We start from the raw sequence: 19,907 nt of genomic DNA on the forward strand, positions 1-19,907 counted from the left end.
AAACAAAAGAAGCATTAATTTTTACCTAGAAAAAGGGAAGGATTGACAACCGAAAGAGCCATCCATTATACTATTAACAATGAACTGAAAAATGTGATCTTTGAATATGATAAGAAATACTTGGGGGCATGTATTTAGAAAAAATGTCATGGCTTCGTATTGAAAGTTTAACACTACTTCTAATCCTTAATATGAGATATGACTGAAGTGTTAGATATAATATTAAATATAAGACTTTAATCTATTTTGTTTTTCATCTTTTTACAAATTATTCATATTGATTGCAAGAGGTTCTCATTAAAGGACAATTTCAATTATTTCAGCTTTTATATTAAATACTATAGGTAATAATTTGATAAAAGACATATCGAATCATTTTGTATTATGGATCCCCATGGAGTCTAACTTGATAGCTGATTGTTGATTGGCTTGCCAATACTACTCTCAAACTTGTCTGTGTTTTAAGTTTCATATTAGGAAATCTCATAAGAATTGTGGAGTTTATAAGTATAAAATGGTTTTTCTTTTTAACAGGTTAGTCTTTTGAGATAGGCTCTACCTTTGAACTTATACTCATCACATGGGTATTTTCGTTGAGAGCTTGATGTTCACAAAAAAAGCTATCCACGAAGGTTCTGACCTACAGGTCGAGTGAAATGCTGTTGTGTGGAGCCGCTGGAATGTCGGCTCTTAAAGGGGATATATTGTTATAAATCTCGTATTAACAAATTTCACAAATATTATGAAGTTGATAAGTGTAAAAAGCTCTGTTTTATTAGTCTTTTAAGATAGTTTTTCTTTTTGGGCTTGTACTCATCATAATGTGTCCTTTTAATTGGGTTTTTTGTCCACCACCTTTTCTTTTGGAATTGTTCTGTAGGAATGCTGGAATAAGAGTTGGGTTATTTTTGTTACTAAACTTTGTGTATTGTTTTTATATCGATTATAGTTGGTCCCACCCCCCAAAAATTAACTAAATTATATTTGTTTGATATGATAGAATGAATAATAACGGAATGGAATAAGAATGAAAATGCAATGATATTATTTTTAGCTTGGTTTGGTATGTATTCAAATAAAATGTGAATATTTCTTATCATTACATTTGGTAGAATAGAAATATGCAAGAGTGGAAAGACAGACCATCAATTAATCAAATTATTCTAATTAGCAAATATTTTTATAGGTAAATAATTGGCAAATCTGACTTGTCATCTTTTATTCCTTCATAGTTCACACACACATAATATTACTTCCGTTTTTTAATATAAAAGCTAGTTAACTAATTTGAGCAGACTGAGTAAATTTGTTAAGTTAATTATTTGTAATAAATATGTATTGTCTTTCTCAAGATATTCTTACTAATCATGTATTTTAGTTAAAACTACCATTTGATGAACCTTTTAATATATACAAGTACTATAAGGGCTACTTTGAAAAAACTGAATAAATATGAGAGATAAAGTGGATTGGGGTCTTATATTTAAAACCAAATTAAAAACTAAACTAACTTTTATGTTAAAGATCGGAGCTTGTAGTATTTTCCCATGGTATTTGCTAAAGAATCAACAGAAAAAGAAAGGGAGAGGGATACAATTTCTTGTAAGAGAGAATGTGAATTGTGTGACATTGGGTTGGAACCGTGTGCTAATTTAATAAATTATTATTTTTTGGCCAAAAATTTAATAAATTATTAGCTCGAGCTTGTTTGCCCTGTCGTGAAAAGCTATTTTGGCTCAACATATGATGTTTGATATATAACTATGAAGTAACTAACTTTTTATTGGAAAAAAACTATTTTTAAAGTTGAAACCATTTTTTTTATTTTTCTTCAGATTTAAACCTTCTGAAATGACTTTTTAATATATTATATTTAAACAAATTTTTGTCTAATTGAAGCTTTTATAAAAATTTATCCAAGCATAAATTATGTTATGCAAATTAACTTGTCTCAACTTTAACGTGCAAAAGTTATTTGAGATAAAAGTCACTTTTACTAATTGCAATCCGTTCAAACAAAAACATGATTTGATACGGTTATCCCAATTTTAAAGCAGTCAGCTATACATAACTTGAAGGATTTTTAGCAGGAAAAATTCCAATGAGGTTTCAACTTTCAAAGAAAGAAAATAATTATTAAAAATTTTTAATAACAAGTGAGCAGTCATTATTTGTTATACTGAAACTTATTATTACGTGTTGTTTTGTTGCCGTCAGGATTTTTTTAGTAATTATGTCCATTCTCTCGACTACTTATATCTCTGTGGTGTCCTGAAATTTCATTCAAATCCACGTTTTGGGCTTTCTTCAAACCTTTGGAGTTCGGACACAACTTTTAAGCCTACAAATGTTTTAGTTGTGTGTGTGTGTGTGTTTTGTTTTTTTTTTTGGGGTCAGAACAAAGGCTTGACATTTTTAGAGTTGATTATTTGTGTCAGATTAGGATTTGTATAAAATCTGATGTCACTTACTAAGAATTAAATAGCTATAGGGAAACTAGGTCCAGAATTTCCTCAGCATAATTTTTGAAATAAATGAACAACCAATAAAAACAGTTTTCTAGATGAATCTATTTTTTTCATAAAAGACAACAAAAATTCCAATAATTTTCACGCGTTTACATTGCCAGAGACTAAATTTAGGAAGCAATTTTTAAGATTTTACTACCTCCAGTCCTAATTATAAGAGCCAGTTGACTAATTTGAGAAGATTAAGAAAATAAATTGAGTTAGTTATTTGTCCTAAATAGGTGTTGTCTTTCCCAAAATATCCTTACTAATCAAGTGTATTGACTAGAATTCTTATTATTAGAAGGGCTACTTTGGAAAAAAAATGTATAAATATGAGAGACAAAGTGGATTGGGGTTTTATATTTAGGACTAAAATAAAAGTCAAATAGGGTTTTATATTACGGATCGGAGGTAGTATTTTGTAGACATTACTTCTTGTCAATAATTATTTAATACTCGTAACATTTTCTGAAAATCATTTTATATTTTTATTTTTTATAGTAGAGCGAACACATTATTTAACACTATTCGTAAGCTAGGGTTTCAAACTTCTAATATTTTACGATAACTGAGTATAAAAACTAAAATTAGATGTATCCTGATAACAATCAAGGTGTATATACATAATTGTATTTTTCATTTTCTAATATTTAAATCTGATTGTGTTTGATTAACACTTGTCAAATTTAGAAATTGAAAAATCATTAGCTTGCCAACGAAGTGGCTGTAGTTTAGTGGTAAGAATTCCACGTTGTGGCCGTGGAGACCTGGGCTCGAATCCCAGCAGCCACAATCCCTTTTTGGTTATTTCCATTTTCTTGCTGCTTGTTCCAACAAATCGCGACTTCCGGGGACCGTTCGAGTAATTCTTTTTTTTTTTTTTTGGTGACCTTGTAAAGTAATTGTATTAAAACTTCGCAGAAAATCACTCATACAAGTGTGATACGCCCCTGATTCTTAATATAAGACCTATTTAACTAATTTGATTAGATTAAGAAAGTTAGATAAGTTAGTTAATTGTAAGAAAAATGACATATTTTTCCTAAAACACTATAATCATCTTTCTTAATACACCATTTCCTTCTTCTATTTGATTATAGTTGAAAGAATATTCATAGGGATAATTTAGAGAAAATTGATAAATATGAGAAATGAATATTTTATTTAGGACCAAAATCAACTTAAGCATTGGATCCTATATTAAGGATCGGAGGAGTACAATGTAATTCTTTTGTTTATGATCCGCAAAAAAAAAAAAAAAACCTCACTTGTTATTAATCAACTTAAAATAAACAAAGAATTAATGGCTTCTGACTGTTTGATGCTTGTGATTGAGCCGTAAATGCTTTATGCAAAGCAATGCACTTACAAGGACATGTTATATATAAGGGAGAATTACAATCAAGTCTTATATAAGGAAAAAAAATTACAAAACAAATTTTAGAGGTTGTCATTCTTCATTATAAGATTTGTCATTACAGACTGCTCATACTGTTATTAGGATTTTTTAGCAATTGTTTCTCTTATGTGAGAATTATTATAATTCTCTTTTAATATAATGGGTTTTTTCTTGATCATGGCTTCTATATATGTAACACTCTTATATTATCTTAATATTGTACGTATTATTCTCTGATATATCCAATAGCTAATATTGAGTATAATTAGTCGCCAGTATGACGATATGCATACCATATACATCGGGAAAAGGGAATGCTTAGGATTCTTTGGCCTGAAATGAGCAGCTTCATAGGAGAAGCTGGTAGGGTATACCTGAAGATCACCTTCTCACTTTCTATCCTCCGTCTACAATTACACATGACAATAGTACTTCGGAGCGCGTGATTGTGGGGTTTGGTAAGGCACATGCAGAGGGCAAATTTGGTATCCCATACAGCCATACACACAAAAACAAAACCTAACATTTAATTTAATTTTAAATATAAGATTTTAATTTATTTTATTTTTATATTTATTTATTTTTTAAAAAATAATTTTTATAATAATTGTACATGTTAAATGTTTTGTCAAAAGATAGTTCTGACTAATACAATTGATTAATAAGAATATTTTAAGAAATACAAAACATATTTATTATAAATAACTGATTTAACTAATTTTATAATCTACTTTTAAGTACCAGAGGTAATATTTCATACCCACCCCAATACATAGAGTTTATATAAATATCATGTGGTGAAAATTATATTGATCATTAAATTAAACCGATCAAGACAAAGATTTAAAAACTAATTAATTAAAATATATAAAAATATTCATAGATATATATATATAACTTAAAAAATAAGAGTTAAATAGAAAAATTTATTAATACATAGGTAAATAGAATACTTATGTATAAATCATAAATAATCCCATAAAATAGAACTATTAAAACACAAATTTGATGAACTATTATTTAAAAAAAACTCAAAACTAGGTCATTTCAGACTCAACAATGAGAAGAACAAAATAAAATCCAACCCAATCAGCCTCATTTGAAGCACTTGATTGGATTGTTCAGGAGTCTAATTCACTAATATGATTGGTGGATTTGAATTAGATTTTAATACTACGATAAGTACAATGAATTCAACTCAGCTGGTGATATAAAATCAATTTCTTTTCTCATTAAATAAAGTGTACATGATCTTCTCACTATGTCAAATATTACCTGCTCCGTAGAATATGTTGAAGAATATGATGGAATATGCCTAATGAAATTAGACAGCAAAAAAGTAGCAAACCGCTATGTATATGTGGGCTGCATGTGAGGTATATCTTATTATCTTTAATGGGATAGCCTCGTCTTGCCTTGAGAATATATTCTCCCTTTTTTCCCTTTTCAATTTATTTAAAGGCTCTCAAATCTCAGTGACAAGTTTAACAAAGAGAAAGCTTCTTTCTTTTTTGTATTTGACATGCATTAATTGGCTATATATATGAGGTTGATCCATTGATTTATATTCCATTTGTGATCTAAATATTCTGCTAAAAGTTGCTAATATTTGTTCTTCCTTCTTTATACTGCTCTTTTAGGGCAATATCCCTTCGAATCACATTCCCAAAATCTTTCCCCTTTCCATCATTTCTACCATGCAAAAAGTTTTTTCTTTATATAATATTGAGAGAAAAAAAAGGTTCGGCAGCTTTAAACAGGATCTCAATTGGCTTTAAATATTGTGAATGGCTGGCCAAAACAAATTTAAATATCATGAATGAAGAAAATTGTTGTTGGACTAACGTGATCTATATATACTCCTCCGGTCCTTATTATAAGACCCAATTTGACTTTTTATTTGGTCTTAATTATAAGACCCAATCCATTTTTTCTCTTATATTTATGCATTTTTTTCTAAGATAATCCTTCTAATAATGATAGTTTTAGCCAATACACTTAATTAGCAAGGATATTTTAGGAATAACAACACTTATTTATTATAAATAACCAATTTAACTTACTTCCTTAATCTCCTCAAATAAGTCAATTGGGTCTTATAATTAGGACCGGAGGAGTATATATATATATATATATTAAAGTACACAAAACTCCATTAAATTTTGAACCATGTACCTGAAAAAACTCCATTAGCATTTAAAACTTAATAATGAATCACACCACTGATCAAATTAAATAATCGTGACTAAAAATCTCATGGTCTAACAAAAACTAATAACATTAAATTGTAATTCAATAATTAAAACGATTTCTTGTTAAAGCTGCTGAAAAGAAGACCGTGAGAGTCAGATTTTTTTGCAGTGAAAATTCCGTTTAGTGAGGCACCATTTGCGGTATATGTGTGTGTACATCATATGAGTTGTGATTAAAGCCTACTGATTTGTATGTGTCATGCATTCAGAGTATAGTCACAACTACAACACATATATTATCCCGGTCCTAAATATAAGAGCTAGTTGACTAATTTAAATAAATTTAAAAAATAAGTTAAGTTAGTTATTTGCAATAAATAAGTATTGTATTTCTTAAAATATTCTTACTAGTTAAGTTTATTGGTTAGAACTACCATTATTAGAAGTATTATCTTGAAAAAATAAATAAATATGAGAGACAAAGTCAATTAGAATCTTATATTTAGAACCAAAATAAAAATCAAACGAGGTCTTATATTATATCTAAACAAACATCTCCCTGTCATATTACACATACATGTGACTGTGTTATAATACAGATGCACTATAAGCTAGAAATTATATGTAAGACCGAAAAAAAGTACATAGAAAGAGAAGTTCATATAATCGATCAGTATTAACATAGTACCATAGGAAAAGATGTCAAATAGAGGAAACCCTGTCAAGGAAAAGGAAAATAATGAAAAGACAAATCAAGGACTGTGTGTGTGTACGTATGTTGTTGGATGGTAACCAGTTCAAGAGTTCTATGGGATCTCCTGATGAGACCTCGGTCAAAGTAATCACATAATGATGGATTCATGGTGGTGGCCCCCACATGTCAAATTAAAATCAGTTCATCTCATCGAAGAAGTGGTTTCGCCCAAATTTAAATAAAACTCCTTTTACGTATTTATTTGGAATACTGCTGAAAAATTATTTCTAAAATATCAATCCAAATAATTTCGTAATATCCTTTTTTTGGTATTGTTATGAATTCAAACTTGAGATATAATGTTTAAATGGCTATAGTTATTTTTATTCTAGGGAATGAATAGTGAAGAAATTTGGGAGCTTATATGATGCTCTTTTTGTAAAAGAGGAAAGGGCCAAAGGCACAATAGTAGCAATAATAATAATGAATTAGTGGGTTGGTTGGCACAACGCACAAAATGATCATTGTGGGGGTCCCACACATAAGAGAGGAGATTAAGGGATAATGATTTCCCGATCATTTGGTTAGTTATGGTCATACGGTCAACTTCCCATCTGCTTGTAATCCATTGCTTTGACTGAAAATTTAACTTCTTCACCTTTCAGGACTCGTTTCTGTTTTGTGTCTGTTTAACAAAGCAAGGCTTCCCCCCCCCCCCAAAAAAAGCTTTTTTTTTTTGGGTTTTGTTTTGGGATTATGTGAAGTATTTTCGGTTTTTTCAAAAGTATATAACGGTAATATGATAATTTTGAGTCAAACCATGCCTTTTAATTAGGGTATTAAACGAGCCTTTTCCTCTTTTTTCTTAGGAATCCAAAGGAAGAAGAGCTTTTTCAGCACTTCTTTTTCCTTTCATCTGGCATGGGACCATCGCAGTACTTTAATTAGCGAAAAATGAGATTCTTTTATTGCTCATAATTGCAACAATGTTTTATTTTCTTATTTAGAAACAATTAATCGTTTATAATAAAATCCGATAAAAAGATAAATGGTAGAAAAGTGGGTGGGACCTACCTTGCTCGTGCACCGAGGGGGCAATCAGTCAGAGGAGGCACTATTCATGGGAAGCCCTTATAAAAGGAAAAGTGGTTTCAGCTTTGACCTATATATATTATTTATTATTAAAAAAATCCTAAAAATGTTGAATAACAAATTAGTTGGGTCAATTTTAAAATCCAAATTTCTTCTATTATTTTGAAATTTTTTTAAATGTGAAGGTATTTATGTCATTTTAAAATAATTTAAAAATAATAAAATATATCTGATCTGAGATTTTATAATTTATCTACACTAATTTAACTTAGCAATTTTCAGGTATTTTTTCATTATTATTCACATGAACACTTCAATCTATGGATTTAATTAGGGCAATTTCTTAAATTTTTAATCTGAATACATAAATTAGCCTAGACATTTTGAATTGTTGGGACATTTTGGGAAAACTGTGGGTGATGTAATGAAAATACGTTCGCATGTTCTCAAGTTGCCGGCACACAAAATATTTAGACTACCTTCTGTTCCTAATATAAAAATTAGTTAAGAATTAAATTTAGTCCTATTCTGTTCTCCAAGTTTGTCTAGGGTACTTTGAGATAATTATGATAAAAAAATATTTTAGAAAAATTAACTTATATTTATTATAAATAATTGACTTAACTAACTTTTTTTAATCTACTCAAATTAATTAAATAACTCCTATATTAAGAAGACGAAGTAATGTGTGTGCATATATATATATATATATATATTTTCCCCCCTACCCAAAACAAATTCTAACTTAGATAAAGCCAACAATGATTGCATGATGCATGAACCAGAATATTACAATAATAACGTTGACTGATGCATCATTTATGAAAAAATGAATAATTCTTTCAATTAGATTTAAAGTTTAAACAAAAAAATAACTATAGGAAAATATTTCACGATAAGAAATTTGAAATTACTAAATCCTAAATCAAGTTTGATAACAATACTTTAATAGGTTTTGATAATATTATGCTTGTAAATAACAAAATATTTTTGTATAAATTTTATTTTTTTAGGCCTGGAGTAGAAATTTCTTATTTAACAGTTTTAAACTTTTTTTTTTGGGGGATTCTCCCATACAAGGAAAGGACCAAACGAAAAGATTAAAAAAAAAAAAGTGAGTTGGAAAAAATTATTTCACGTTCACTTTAGCTAAGGTTAAGTTGAGAAAGAGGGATAACTCAATTAAGTACTATGGGAAAGATTCATTCTTCATTCAAGTCAGATTTAACTGGCTTAAATTGTGCATTGGCAGGGGGGGGGGGGGGAACAGAGTTTGGATTGTGTTCGTGCATGCACGTGTGCTTTGTTTTTATTTTTTTTCCCTAAAAAACTTTTGATTGAATCATACCCCCCGCATCTTCTTATAAAGGAAGTTGTGAGTTTTAACAGACTAAATAAACTCAGTGTTTAAATTTATCGAGTTATAACTGAGTTAAAATTACAAAAATTAAGTTTTATCAAATTAAAATTTAGAAATTAAATTACAATCAAATCAAAATGGTACAACCAAAAAATTTATTTTTTCTTAAAGCGAATGTAGTATGATACATATAAAAAATAGAATAACTTTTGCCATCACTTTTCTGTGCATTCTAAAGCTCGGTGCATTTACAAAATAAATTTCTCCCTGCAAATGGGCTATTAAGACACACACAATAATAATACTATTAAGAAAAAAATTAATTTGTTAGTTTTTATAGATTCATTTAATTTTTGATTGAGGACCTATAGTTGTTTTATTGACTCCTTACAGTTTCATCAATCATAAATATTATTGTTTTCAGTTCTAATTATAAGACCTTATTTATAAACTATAAATGAAGCCTTTTAATTAGGACATGGATAGTACTTTCTAAGCTTATCATATATTATTTTTTGATCTATTTACTGGACATCATTAGATTCAAACATTATTAGATCCAACTGGGTGTTTATTAGAATTAATTTGAATGTGGATAAATGAGATAAAATCATAGGCACTTACATATTAATCATTCCTAACAAATAATAATAAGAACAACAACAATGATAATATGATAGGTTAGCTACATAAATAATACATAAATCCAATGGTTGATAGGAATGAGCCAAAAAAATCCTTATCCTACAATGATGTGAGTCAAAAAGAAGGCCTATGTCCTTAATGGGACGGCACAGTTAGTGGGAAGCTCTCAATCTATCCCCCAAGAGCGCTGCTTCAAAGAGACAAACAGAGAGATTACAGCTTTTGCTTTTTAAAGTAGACTCTGCTTTTGAGCTTTTTCTTTAATAATTAATTATATATAATCCAACTGTTGCCTTGAAAGTGATTATTTGGAGACAAAATGAGTGATTTATTAGAATCAATAAAGCAAATCCTCCAAGCTGTGACTAATTTGAACGTCAAGAGACCAAACCCACCCTAATCTGTGGCGGACATTATTTATTTATATTCACAAATTTGACACAACAAAGATCTTTCTCACGAGGACCTATAATTATCCCCTTTGAGATCATCAATCCCTCGGGATTCTCCACTTTTCCCTTATAATAATTGAATAAAACCAAAGATAGTGGAATTTGGTACTTGCTAAAAGATAATGGCCTCCCTCAGGGAATGTCTGATTCTAATACTTACTGTAACCTGACACAACTTAAAGCAATAATTTAAGTGATTTTTAAGTCACTGACACAGTTGTTTTTAGATGCAATTATTGGATGATTTACCTACAATAAGGCTGTTTTAAGATGAATTAAGAGAATAATTTGGGACCCACTTAGTTATCTCTCTCTCTCTCTCTCCTCCTTGCAGAAAGAGAGAGCTTTCTCTTTGATCCACTCGGTCAATTTTAATCAAGCTCCAATGTACCAGCCTTTTGCGGTGCTTAACAGATAATACTTCACTTGCTTTAATTTATATTATAATCAAGGGAAATAAATTGAATAAACTATCTTCTTTTTTTTTTTTTCCCTCTCTAGATCATTGCATGGTTGAAGGAATTTCTATTTTTTCTCAATCATCTTTTGCATATATCTAGAATGGATTTACAGTGTCCCTTTTGCTTTTATATACACACACACATTCTTTGGTAACTTTGCTGAACTCACTGGCAGGCAAGGCATGCTTAGTTCTGTCCTTTTTTCAGTCTCTCTTTCCTATCAGTACCTGGCTCTGTTTGAAATCTGGCACAAGAAGAGTGTGAACACAACCAAATCCCCATAATTTTCTTGCTCTTGATTCTTTCAACTCCTCCCCTTTAGTTGCTTACTTCACTTGTGCTTGATTTATCTTGAACCTTTTGAGTTTCTTTTGTTCTGAGAAGAGAACAAGTTTCTTTAACCCAAATGGAGAAGAGAGGAGATATGGGTTTCTTTTGTTTATCTCTGTTCTCCTTGTGGAGTTCTGTATCTGGTTTGCTTTCTCCTAAAGGGGTAAACTTTGAAGGTAAGTTAAGAAACTGGGAATGGTCGTTTCATAATTACAGAAGAGTGTTTGAACACATAAGAACTAATCTTTAGGAGATTACAGTGCAAGCTCTGATGGGGATTAAAGCTGCTTTGGTGGATCCTCATGCTGCACTTTATAACTGGGATAGAGATGCTGTGGATCCCTGTAGCTGGGCAATGGTCACTTGTTCTCCTGATCATTTTGTCATTGCTCTGTAAGTCAAGCTTGAACACTCTAAATCAGACGAAGAAATCGTAGTTTTTATGGTATTTTCTTCTTAAAGACTTTGCCCTTTCTTTTCCTCAGTGGAATTCCAAGCCAAAACATATCAGGGACTTTATCTCCAAGCATTGGAAACTTGACAAATCTACGGACTGTGTGAGTAACGTATAATCAACCATGGTTGAAGAAAGTAAGATATATAGTTTGAAATTTATCTTATAACATATTTTTGCAGGCTCTTGCAAGATAACAATATATCAGGAACGATTCCTTCTGAGTTTGGGAGACTCCAAAAGCTCGAAACTCTTGATCTTTCTGATAATTCCTTTTCTGGTCAACTTCCTGATAGTTTTTCTCAAATGAACAGTCTTCATTACCTGTAAGTTAAAAAATGCACAGGATACATATATAATAGCTTTATATTTCTCCTTCCTGTTTCTGATAATTGGAAAATGAATTGCAATCAGACGGCTGAATAATAACAGTCTCAGTGGAGAAATTCCATCCTCTTTGGCTAATATGACCCAGCTTGCTTTTCTGTAAGTTTTACCTTATTTATACCTTTTTTCTTTCTTTGTTTTTTTTGCTCCTTAACCTTACTAATTTTGTCTCCGATTAATATTCTGTCTGCTTCTGAAATATGTTTAGGGATATTTCCTATAATAACTTGAGCGGACCTGTACCTACAATAAATGCAACAACATTCAGGTAAGCTCTTCTATTTTTTCCTCATTGACACATTTAGTTTCTTTTTAATTTTCCTGTTATGAGGGCATGAAGTTAGACTGTTAATTGCTTCCCTAATATGTTTATCTCTTTCAAACAGTATTGTAGGCAATCCCCAGATTTGTGCCACTGGAACTGAGCAAAACTGCTTTAGAACCTCTGTACTTTCTTCTTCCATGAATATTTCTCAAGGTAATCATAGTTTCTTCTTCTCATACTCATGATGTTTCTTCTAAAGTTCTGCTTCTCATACCTCATGATGCTTCTTCTAAAGTTCTGTTTCGTACTTCAAATCAAATGCCTGGCAAAGATTTTTTTTCCCCAAAATAATTTTTTAATTCCAAGTTTAAATAATTCTCAAGGTAATCATAGTTTTCGCTTCTCATACCACATGATGCCTCTTCTAAAGTACTGTTTCTTATTTCAAATCAAGTGTTCCACAAAGATCTTTTTTTCTTTTTGCAAAAAGGAAAAAACTTCGAGTTCATAATGACGTTAACTTTTCTGCTTAATACTACTGTTTTCTTCTGCAAATTGAGACCATAAAGCACTGTTGTGATCAATTAATTTTCAAATAAGTTTCCTGCTTCTTTATCTATCTCTTTTGTCTATGTTCTTATCTCCATGATCTAAGTTTCTGAGATAGTTTCTTGAAATGCTTCTCCAGATTCACAATCCTCTGGTAGACCTAAACATCACAAAGTTGCTTTGGCATTTGCTTCAAGCATAAGCTGCATCTGCCTACTAATTGTTGGGTTTGGTTTCGTCCTTTGGTGGAGAAAAAGATACAACAAACAGATTTTCTTTGACGTCAGTGGTCAGTAAATCACAAACTAGAAACTAAAACAAGTTAATAACGCCAACTTGGCAGCCACGTAATTTCAATTTGTCCCCACTTAAACATCCTTGTGCCAAATTTTTCAGAACAATACCGTGAAGAAATTTGCCTTGGAAACCTCAAGAAGTTCAATTTCAGAGAGCTTCAGGCTGCTACAAATAACTTCAGCGGCAAGAACTTGATTGGCAAAGGAGGATTTGGGAATGTGTACAAGGGGTACCTCTCTGATGGTTCAATTATAGCAGTGAAGAGGCTAAAAGATGGTAATGCCATTGGAGGGGAGATCCAATTCCAGACAGAAGTCGAGATGATTAGCTTAGCCGTGCACCGGAACCTCCTTCGCCTCTATGGATTTTGCATGACAGCAACTGAAAGACTCTTGGTTTATCCCTACATGTCCAATGGTAGTGTTGCTTCCCGTCTCAAAGGTAATTGTAGATTTTTACCACTAGTCATTGCTTATACATCCACTTATTTCAGGGTTTTCTGTCACAAAAATGGAACTTCCATCATATTTGAGGTTATAACACAGCTAAAAACCTTTTAGTTAAAGTGGTGTTTCACCTAGTATCAGATGTTACACGAAAACTATGGTTTATGAGGTTTGAAAATTGGTTTGCTATTTTTGATGTTACAGCCAAGCCTGTTCTTGACTGGGGAACAAGAAAGAGGATAGCCTTAGGAGCTGCAAGGGGCTTGCTATATCTGCATGAGCAGTGTGACCCCAAGATCATTCACAGGGACGTGAAGGCTGCAAATATCTTGCTAGATGATGATTGTGAAGCTGTGGTGGGCGATTTTGGGTTAGCGAAGCTTTTGGATCACCATGAGTCTCATGTGACAACAGCTGTTAGAGGCACTGTTGGGCACATAGCCCCAGAATATCTCTCAACTGGCCAGTCCTCTGAGAAAACAGATGTGTTTGGCTTTGGAATCCTCCTTCTTGAACTAATCTCAGGCCAGAGAGCTCTTGAATTTGGAAAAGCAGTAAACCAGAAAGGAGCTATTCTCGACTGGGTGAGTCAAATAATCTTGAAATAAGAAATCATGATATGTGAAGGAATTCAGAAATCTGATGATAAATACTAAACTGCTCTTAACTTGTTAAATGCAGGTGAAGAAGGTTCATCAGGATAAGAAGCTTGACTTGTTAATTGACAAGGACCTGAAAAATAACTATGATAAAATTGAACTTGAAGAAATAGTTCAAGTAGCTCTTCTGTGTACTCAGTATCTTCCAAGTCATAGACCAAAGATGTCTGAAGTGGTTAGGATGCTTGAAGGAGATGGGCTTGCAGAGAAATGGGAAGCCTCACAGAGAGCAGAATCAACAAGAAGCAGAGGGAATGAACTCTCTTCTTCAGAGAGATACTCTGATCTTACTGATGACTCTTCATTGCTCGCACAGGCAATGGAGCTTTCTGGACCAAGATGATGAGTCTGTTGTACATTAGCATCATTTTAGCATCTTCTAAAGAGTTAAGTCAATTTCTGACTGTACAGACGCTCACATATAGATGAGTCATGATTGTGTTATGTTATTCTAAATTCCCCTAGAGCCAAGGTTTTTCTGGGCGTATGAGTATATATAATAAATAAGAATCTAATTAAGTAGAAAAAAAATGGGCATCCTTGTGGGTCCTTTAATTTGTAGTGATAATGATCTTGGGATTGGTTTCTCCTTGTATTCTCTCTACTAAACCAAATGTCCATAGCATTTTGAAATTTGTTTTTCTCGGTTAACTATTTGCTTATTGCACTTTTTCTTTACTGTACAATTACACTGCCGTTTAGCAGTTTTATATTATTACCTTTGGTCCTTAATGCAATACCTAGTTCACTAATTTAAATAGATTAAAAAAATTAAATAAATTACATTAAAATATTATGTTTATTGTTTTTGTCCAAACTAATTTGTTTGGCTTATAAACTAAAATATAATATAATGATGCACATAAGTATTTTAAAAAGATCATAAAACATATGCTATAATTAAATAACTTTTTAGTTTTCTTGATTTTTTCAAATTAGTCAATTATGTATTATATTAAAAATTAGAGGTAGTATTGGTTAATTGTTAACTAGAATGCAGATGCTGAGATGTTTTGGACAATTCTTCATAGAAATCAAGTTCTTAGGCGTTTATTGATTTAGAGATGCGAGACAAACGATATTTTATCAACGGATATTAATTAGAATACGGGTTTCTTTTCCAAGTAACAATACTGCCATGTAATTAAAAAAAAAAAAGAATATGGAAAATTGTCTATGAAACTCTACCTCTCGGTTCTTAATATAAAAGTTAGTTTGACATTCAATTTGTTTCTAAATATAATATCCCAATCCACTTTGTCTCTTGTTTATCTATTTTTTTCAAAATAGTTTTTGTAATAATTGCACATGTTAAATATTTTATTAAATAGTAGTTCCAGCTAATGTATATGATTAACAAAGATATTTTAGGAAAGATAATACATATTTATTACAAATAATTAATTTAACTAATTTTTTTTAAACTTTTATATTAGGGATCGGAGATAGTGTGAGATCCTTTTTAAGAAAATATATCCATTTTTTTTAATTATCGATTCAGTCGCTGAATTTTGATGCAAAACAACTTAGTTTTTGTAGTTTATTGAATTAAGGAAGTGATAGGACAGAATCATTCTTGGTCAAAGAACCATGGGAACCAAAATCATTTTAATTCAAAAAAGCCAAATCAATAATTAAGTAAAAATTTACAGACCACAAGTTATATTTCCTCTATATTGTTTTCGTAGCAATTTAATATTCAAAATTATTGGCTAATTCAGATATAAATATTATCAAATGAGAATAATTTTTCAGCAAAATTTTTTCAATCGGAATTCAAAATTTTTCTTCACCCAAAAAAAAAAAATCCTTTCAATCGCATTGATCTGTTTTTTTTTTTTTTTGGTTAGTAATTTTATATTCATACATCGCATACATTTATACCAGATTTTACAGTAATCTACTAATCTGAGAGATATAAATCTGATTGTTGAACTCTGTCTCTTTATCCCAAGAAATATGCAACCAGACGACAGATGTTCCAGGTCAACACGGACAATTCATGGAATTTGCAAGAAATGATAATCCTCCAAAAGGGGAGGGGGAAAAGGTAGAAAAGGCTCTTTGAAGCTTGCTTTAGTGAGATATCCATTCGATGAATGTTCCTCATTCTGAAGTGTTCTTGCTAATTATTATTGAAAAATTAAGCCAATCCAAAGCAAAGTTTCATGTGAAATATGCAGTTGGAAACACCTTCAACAATACGATAATCTGCATCTGCAAGTGCATCTAACAGTGCAAGAACACCACCTCCGTTGAGCTCTATTGAATCAATATCAAATTCTGGCAAGTCCTTAGGGTGATACTTGCAACACAAGAAAGTAATGCATAGATGAAAAGATAAAGACAATATATGGGGAAAGGGAGGGAAAGAATGCATTTGATAAGATGGTCTATACAAATCTAATCACGAACAAAAATGATTTCTGCGCGAGCAGAAGCTCGTCGAAATCTCACCAACTCAATCAACATTTTCAATTGACTTTCCATTACATAGATACAGGGAACAATGCTCATGGTTTCAAGCACAGGTGAGTTGGCAAGCAAAAACTTGATTAATTCCATCTCATGCGGTACACCACACATATCTGTTAACTTCACAACTTTAAGCTGTTTAAGTGTACAATCTGAAGGGCATTCCTCACTCCAAAAATCCAAATCCGGAGCATCCGTTGCAGGTGGTGTGTTTGATGAACCCTACAAAAGCAAGAATTGGATAGTCATGAACTCTAAAATGTATGAAAGGCTAAGAGCTTTACATTATTACTATGTAGAAACAAAAGAATGCCTTCACATCAATGAATCATGGACATTAACACAAGATGCAACACTTTATCCATACATCACACCTAAAACTGTCATGTCACGATGTCTATGCCTATGCCGTATCTCATATGCAGGTTAGTGTAAATGCTTCTTAGCATCATATATATACAAGGACTTACTGAAATTTGAAGCTCTTTTAGATTGGGAGAGCTTGTAATAAGGCGAAGGACCACAAGTATCTCTTTCATATCCTCAAAACTTACTTGATATAATTCAACAGTCTCTAAATTGCGATATGTTACTGGTAGCTTTCCTGGATCATTGCCTATGCTCAAATACTTCAAGAATGTTGGAAAAGCAATAAGAAAGAGTTTTGGCCATATCGACACTGAAATTATTTTGCGTGGCTGAAACTCCAAGCAAAATGAACTTGGACTAACTCAACAAACAGATAAAAACAAAACGTTACCTTTGTAAAGTAGATATGCCCAGCGAGCCTCTCAAGATTAGGCACACCACCTAGAAACTTGGTAAAATTGCAACTTGAACTTTGCTCAAAGTGCTCAGCAATGTCGTCAGTCATATACATAGCAACAGATATATCAACCAGAAGTGGGGTGTCTTCAAGACATAGATCCTTAAATTCACCTTCAAGATACAAGTATAGGAGATTTGGGGCATGAATAGTGAGAGCTAAACTATCAAAGTATGACAGTGATAAACTCTCCAAAAGTGAGCAACTGGAAATAAGACTCTCAATTGCTTCAGGAGATATCAGAACTTGATGAAGGATGAGAGTCTTTAAACACAAAAATCCTTTAAAGGTAAGAGGAAGTTCCAACTCACAGCGGAAGAGCTCCAAGCGAGTCAATTTCTTACAATTGAAAAGACATGATGGTATTCTAAACCATTCACCTTCACCTAATTCCAGAACCAATTCTTTTAAATCATTCCTTGAAAGAAAAAGAACCCACTGATCTATTTCTGGGCAGCTCTGCAAGTATGAATTCGTGATTTGAAACTTATGTATTGGACCTTGGTGAAGAAAGAGCAGCTGGTTGACGAACTTTATAAGGCTTTTCTCAACAATAGTTGGATCATTACCGGAAGGAACACATTTTTCATCAATCACAATTTTAGTGATGCCATTCCATTTGTACCTCCATTTACTCGACAAAATGCTTGTTCTAACGGCATCTCTTATCGGCAATCTTACCAGAATACTCTCTATAATACTTTGAGGAAGATCACTTATCAAATCAGGACCCCAAAAATCGCCCATTTGAGTGCTTCAGTTAATCCATATAAAGAAAAACAGAAAATAGTTCATAAGTACAAAATTATAAGAGACAAAAAAACTAAACTGTATTTTCCCGCAAATTTGTGTACAGGATCCCTCATATCACTAACCCTCTCTTTTATAACGGTGGATTATCTATCAAGAAAGAAAACCGACCCCCCACACCCTCAGGGGCGGCGGAATTAATTATCCTTGATTCTACTAAATAAATATATTTCCTCTCATTGTCCAAACGAACGAATGACCAACAATGAGAATTCGGGTAAATTCTGCTTGAATACAAAACAGAGAGAGACCACAAGTCATTTCAACGAAGCAAGATCTCATATTTAAAAGAAGCCCATAATTCAATTCCAATCGATTTGGAATATAATGCATCGAAAAACGCACCAGAAAGCGCAAAGATAAAGAATCATACCCAGAATGAAGCTGCTGAAGCTGAACACAATTTTGCGATCTTCTTTTACCGGAAAAAATCAATAATCACTTTCCCGTCGTTTGAAGGGAAGATAAGGTTTACTGGTTTAGGAAGAATTCTTTCGGTTCGGTGCCCAGAGACCCCAGCGTTAAAAATGGGACAAGAAAGTGTCACAGGGGGTCCCAAAAAAAAAAAAGCTAGTTGGCATCCCAGCCGTTTTACTTCTTCGTCGCTGGTTGTTCTTTCTGAATTTGATCCGAATAAAGCAAAAACAAAAGCGAAAATTATGCAGAAATATCAAAATGAAAGATCATTTATGCGGAAGGATCGTAGATTTCTAAAATTGTTTTGAATGACCGAGATCATTCTTTGCAAAAACAAATAAGCAAATTTTACCGATCATTTTTTTGACCAAGAGAGTACTAAATAGTTGTAGAGAGAACAAACGTATAAAGTTAAGCTTATGTATTTAGCACTCAAAAGAATGCAAATTTACAAGTCCCACTCAGGAATCTATCGCTTGCCAGTGGCATAAGTTATTAAGGGTAATTCCGTCATCACAATTTATTTTATTTTATTTTATTTTTACAAGAAAAAAACTTAGATCTATAAGAGTAGTTTAAAAAAAATTCTTGGTTCCTTAACATAATTAACTTCTGGTTTTAGTTTTTCAAAATTATTTTTCCTAGACAAAACCGCAAAATGGCAGGCCTAATATTTATTGCTAAAGTAATGTGATTCATAAATAATATAGTTTATTAGCATTTTTATATTTCATAACGATCCGCATTGTTTTAAGGAAAAATTGCAAAAAAAAACTACCAAAACTCGCTTATAAAAATTATTATCAAAAGTCATACTATTATTATCAAAAACCAACACTAATATTGTAACGGGTTTCTATTTATAAGTTTTTTATTTCAGCAGTTTTTTTTACGATTTTTTCTTGGCCCATTTGGTGTTGGTTGAAGATGATTTTTCTTTTATATAAAACTATTATATACAATATTACATCTTTATTTATTATTATTAGGGTATTATAACTATTTATTTATTATTTCTTTATTCAAGAGCTCTATGAAATTTTACAGAAAAAAGAGAGAACAAAAAGGGAGAAAGTTAATTTTATGCATAATTTTATTTTATTTATGTAATTACCACTTTTACTTTAGACATATCCTATGAGTAGTAAACCTCTATGTGTGTGTGTGTATTTCACATTATACATAGA

The 19,907-nt window shown here is 31.6% G+C and overlaps 2 protein-coding genes and 1 non-coding gene across 5 annotated transcripts; 2 read left to right on the top strand and 1 right to left on the bottom strand.

Moving 5' to 3' along the window:
• The first annotated feature begins 3,230 nt into the window (after positions 1 to 3,230).
• On the top strand, positions 3,231 to 3,302 carry TRNAH-GUG (transfer RNA histidin (anticodon GUG)). Its single transcript has one exon. It is a non-coding gene; the product is annotated as a tRNA-His (tRNA).
• Positions 3,303 to 10,952: 7,650 nt separating this feature from the next.
• Positions 10,953 to 14,843, top strand: LOC114720380 (protein NSP-INTERACTING KINASE 1-like). The gene is made up of 11 exons (XM_028906029.1): positions 10,953 to 11,311; positions 11,396 to 11,528; positions 11,621 to 11,692; positions 11,772 to 11,915; positions 12,004 to 12,075; positions 12,185 to 12,244; positions 12,363 to 12,454; positions 12,930 to 13,079; positions 13,187 to 13,528; positions 13,738 to 14,117; positions 14,215 to 14,843. The coding sequence occupies exons 1-11, from the start codon at positions 11,212 to 11,214 to the stop codon at positions 14,533 to 14,535; spliced, it is 1,866 nt and encodes a 621-aa protein (XP_028761862.1). The 5' UTR covers positions 10,953 to 11,211; the 3' UTR covers positions 14,536 to 14,843.
• A 1,680-nt stretch (positions 14,844 to 16,523) lies between these two features.
• LOC114720376 (F-box/FBD/LRR-repeat protein At1g13570) lies at positions 16,524 to 18,861 on the bottom strand. 3 transcript variants are annotated; one of them, XM_028906020.1, is made up of 4 exons: positions 18,677 to 18,850; positions 17,428 to 18,247; positions 17,138 to 17,296; positions 16,524 to 16,889 (listed from the first exon to the last, which is right to left on the bottom strand). In XM_028906020.1, the coding sequence occupies exons 2-4, from the start codon at positions 18,238 to 18,240 to the stop codon at positions 16,596 to 16,598; spliced, it is 1,266 nt and encodes a 421-aa protein (XP_028761853.1). In that variant the 5' UTR covers positions 18,241 to 18,247; positions 18,677 to 18,850; the 3' UTR covers positions 16,524 to 16,595. The 3 variants fall into 3 exon arrangements, with proteins under 3 accessions (XP_028761853.1, XP_028761854.1, XP_028761855.1); XM_028906021.1 differs by lacking the exon at positions 17,138 to 17,296 and having other exon boundaries at positions 18,677 to 18,861; XM_028906022.1 differs by lacking the exon at positions 18,677 to 18,850 and having other exon boundaries at positions 16,524 to 16,819; positions 17,071 to 17,296; positions 17,428 to 18,663.
• Between the last annotated feature and the right edge of the window lie 1,046 nt (positions 18,862 to 19,907).

Source organism: Neltuma alba, unplaced genomic scaffold (genome assembly GCF_004799145.2).
Source record: "Neltuma alba isolate B1F8T4 unplaced genomic scaffold, ASM479914v2 tig00011981_pilon, whole genome shotgun sequence".
NCBI lineage: Eukaryota > Viridiplantae > Streptophyta > Magnoliopsida > Fabales > Fabaceae > Neltuma > Neltuma alba.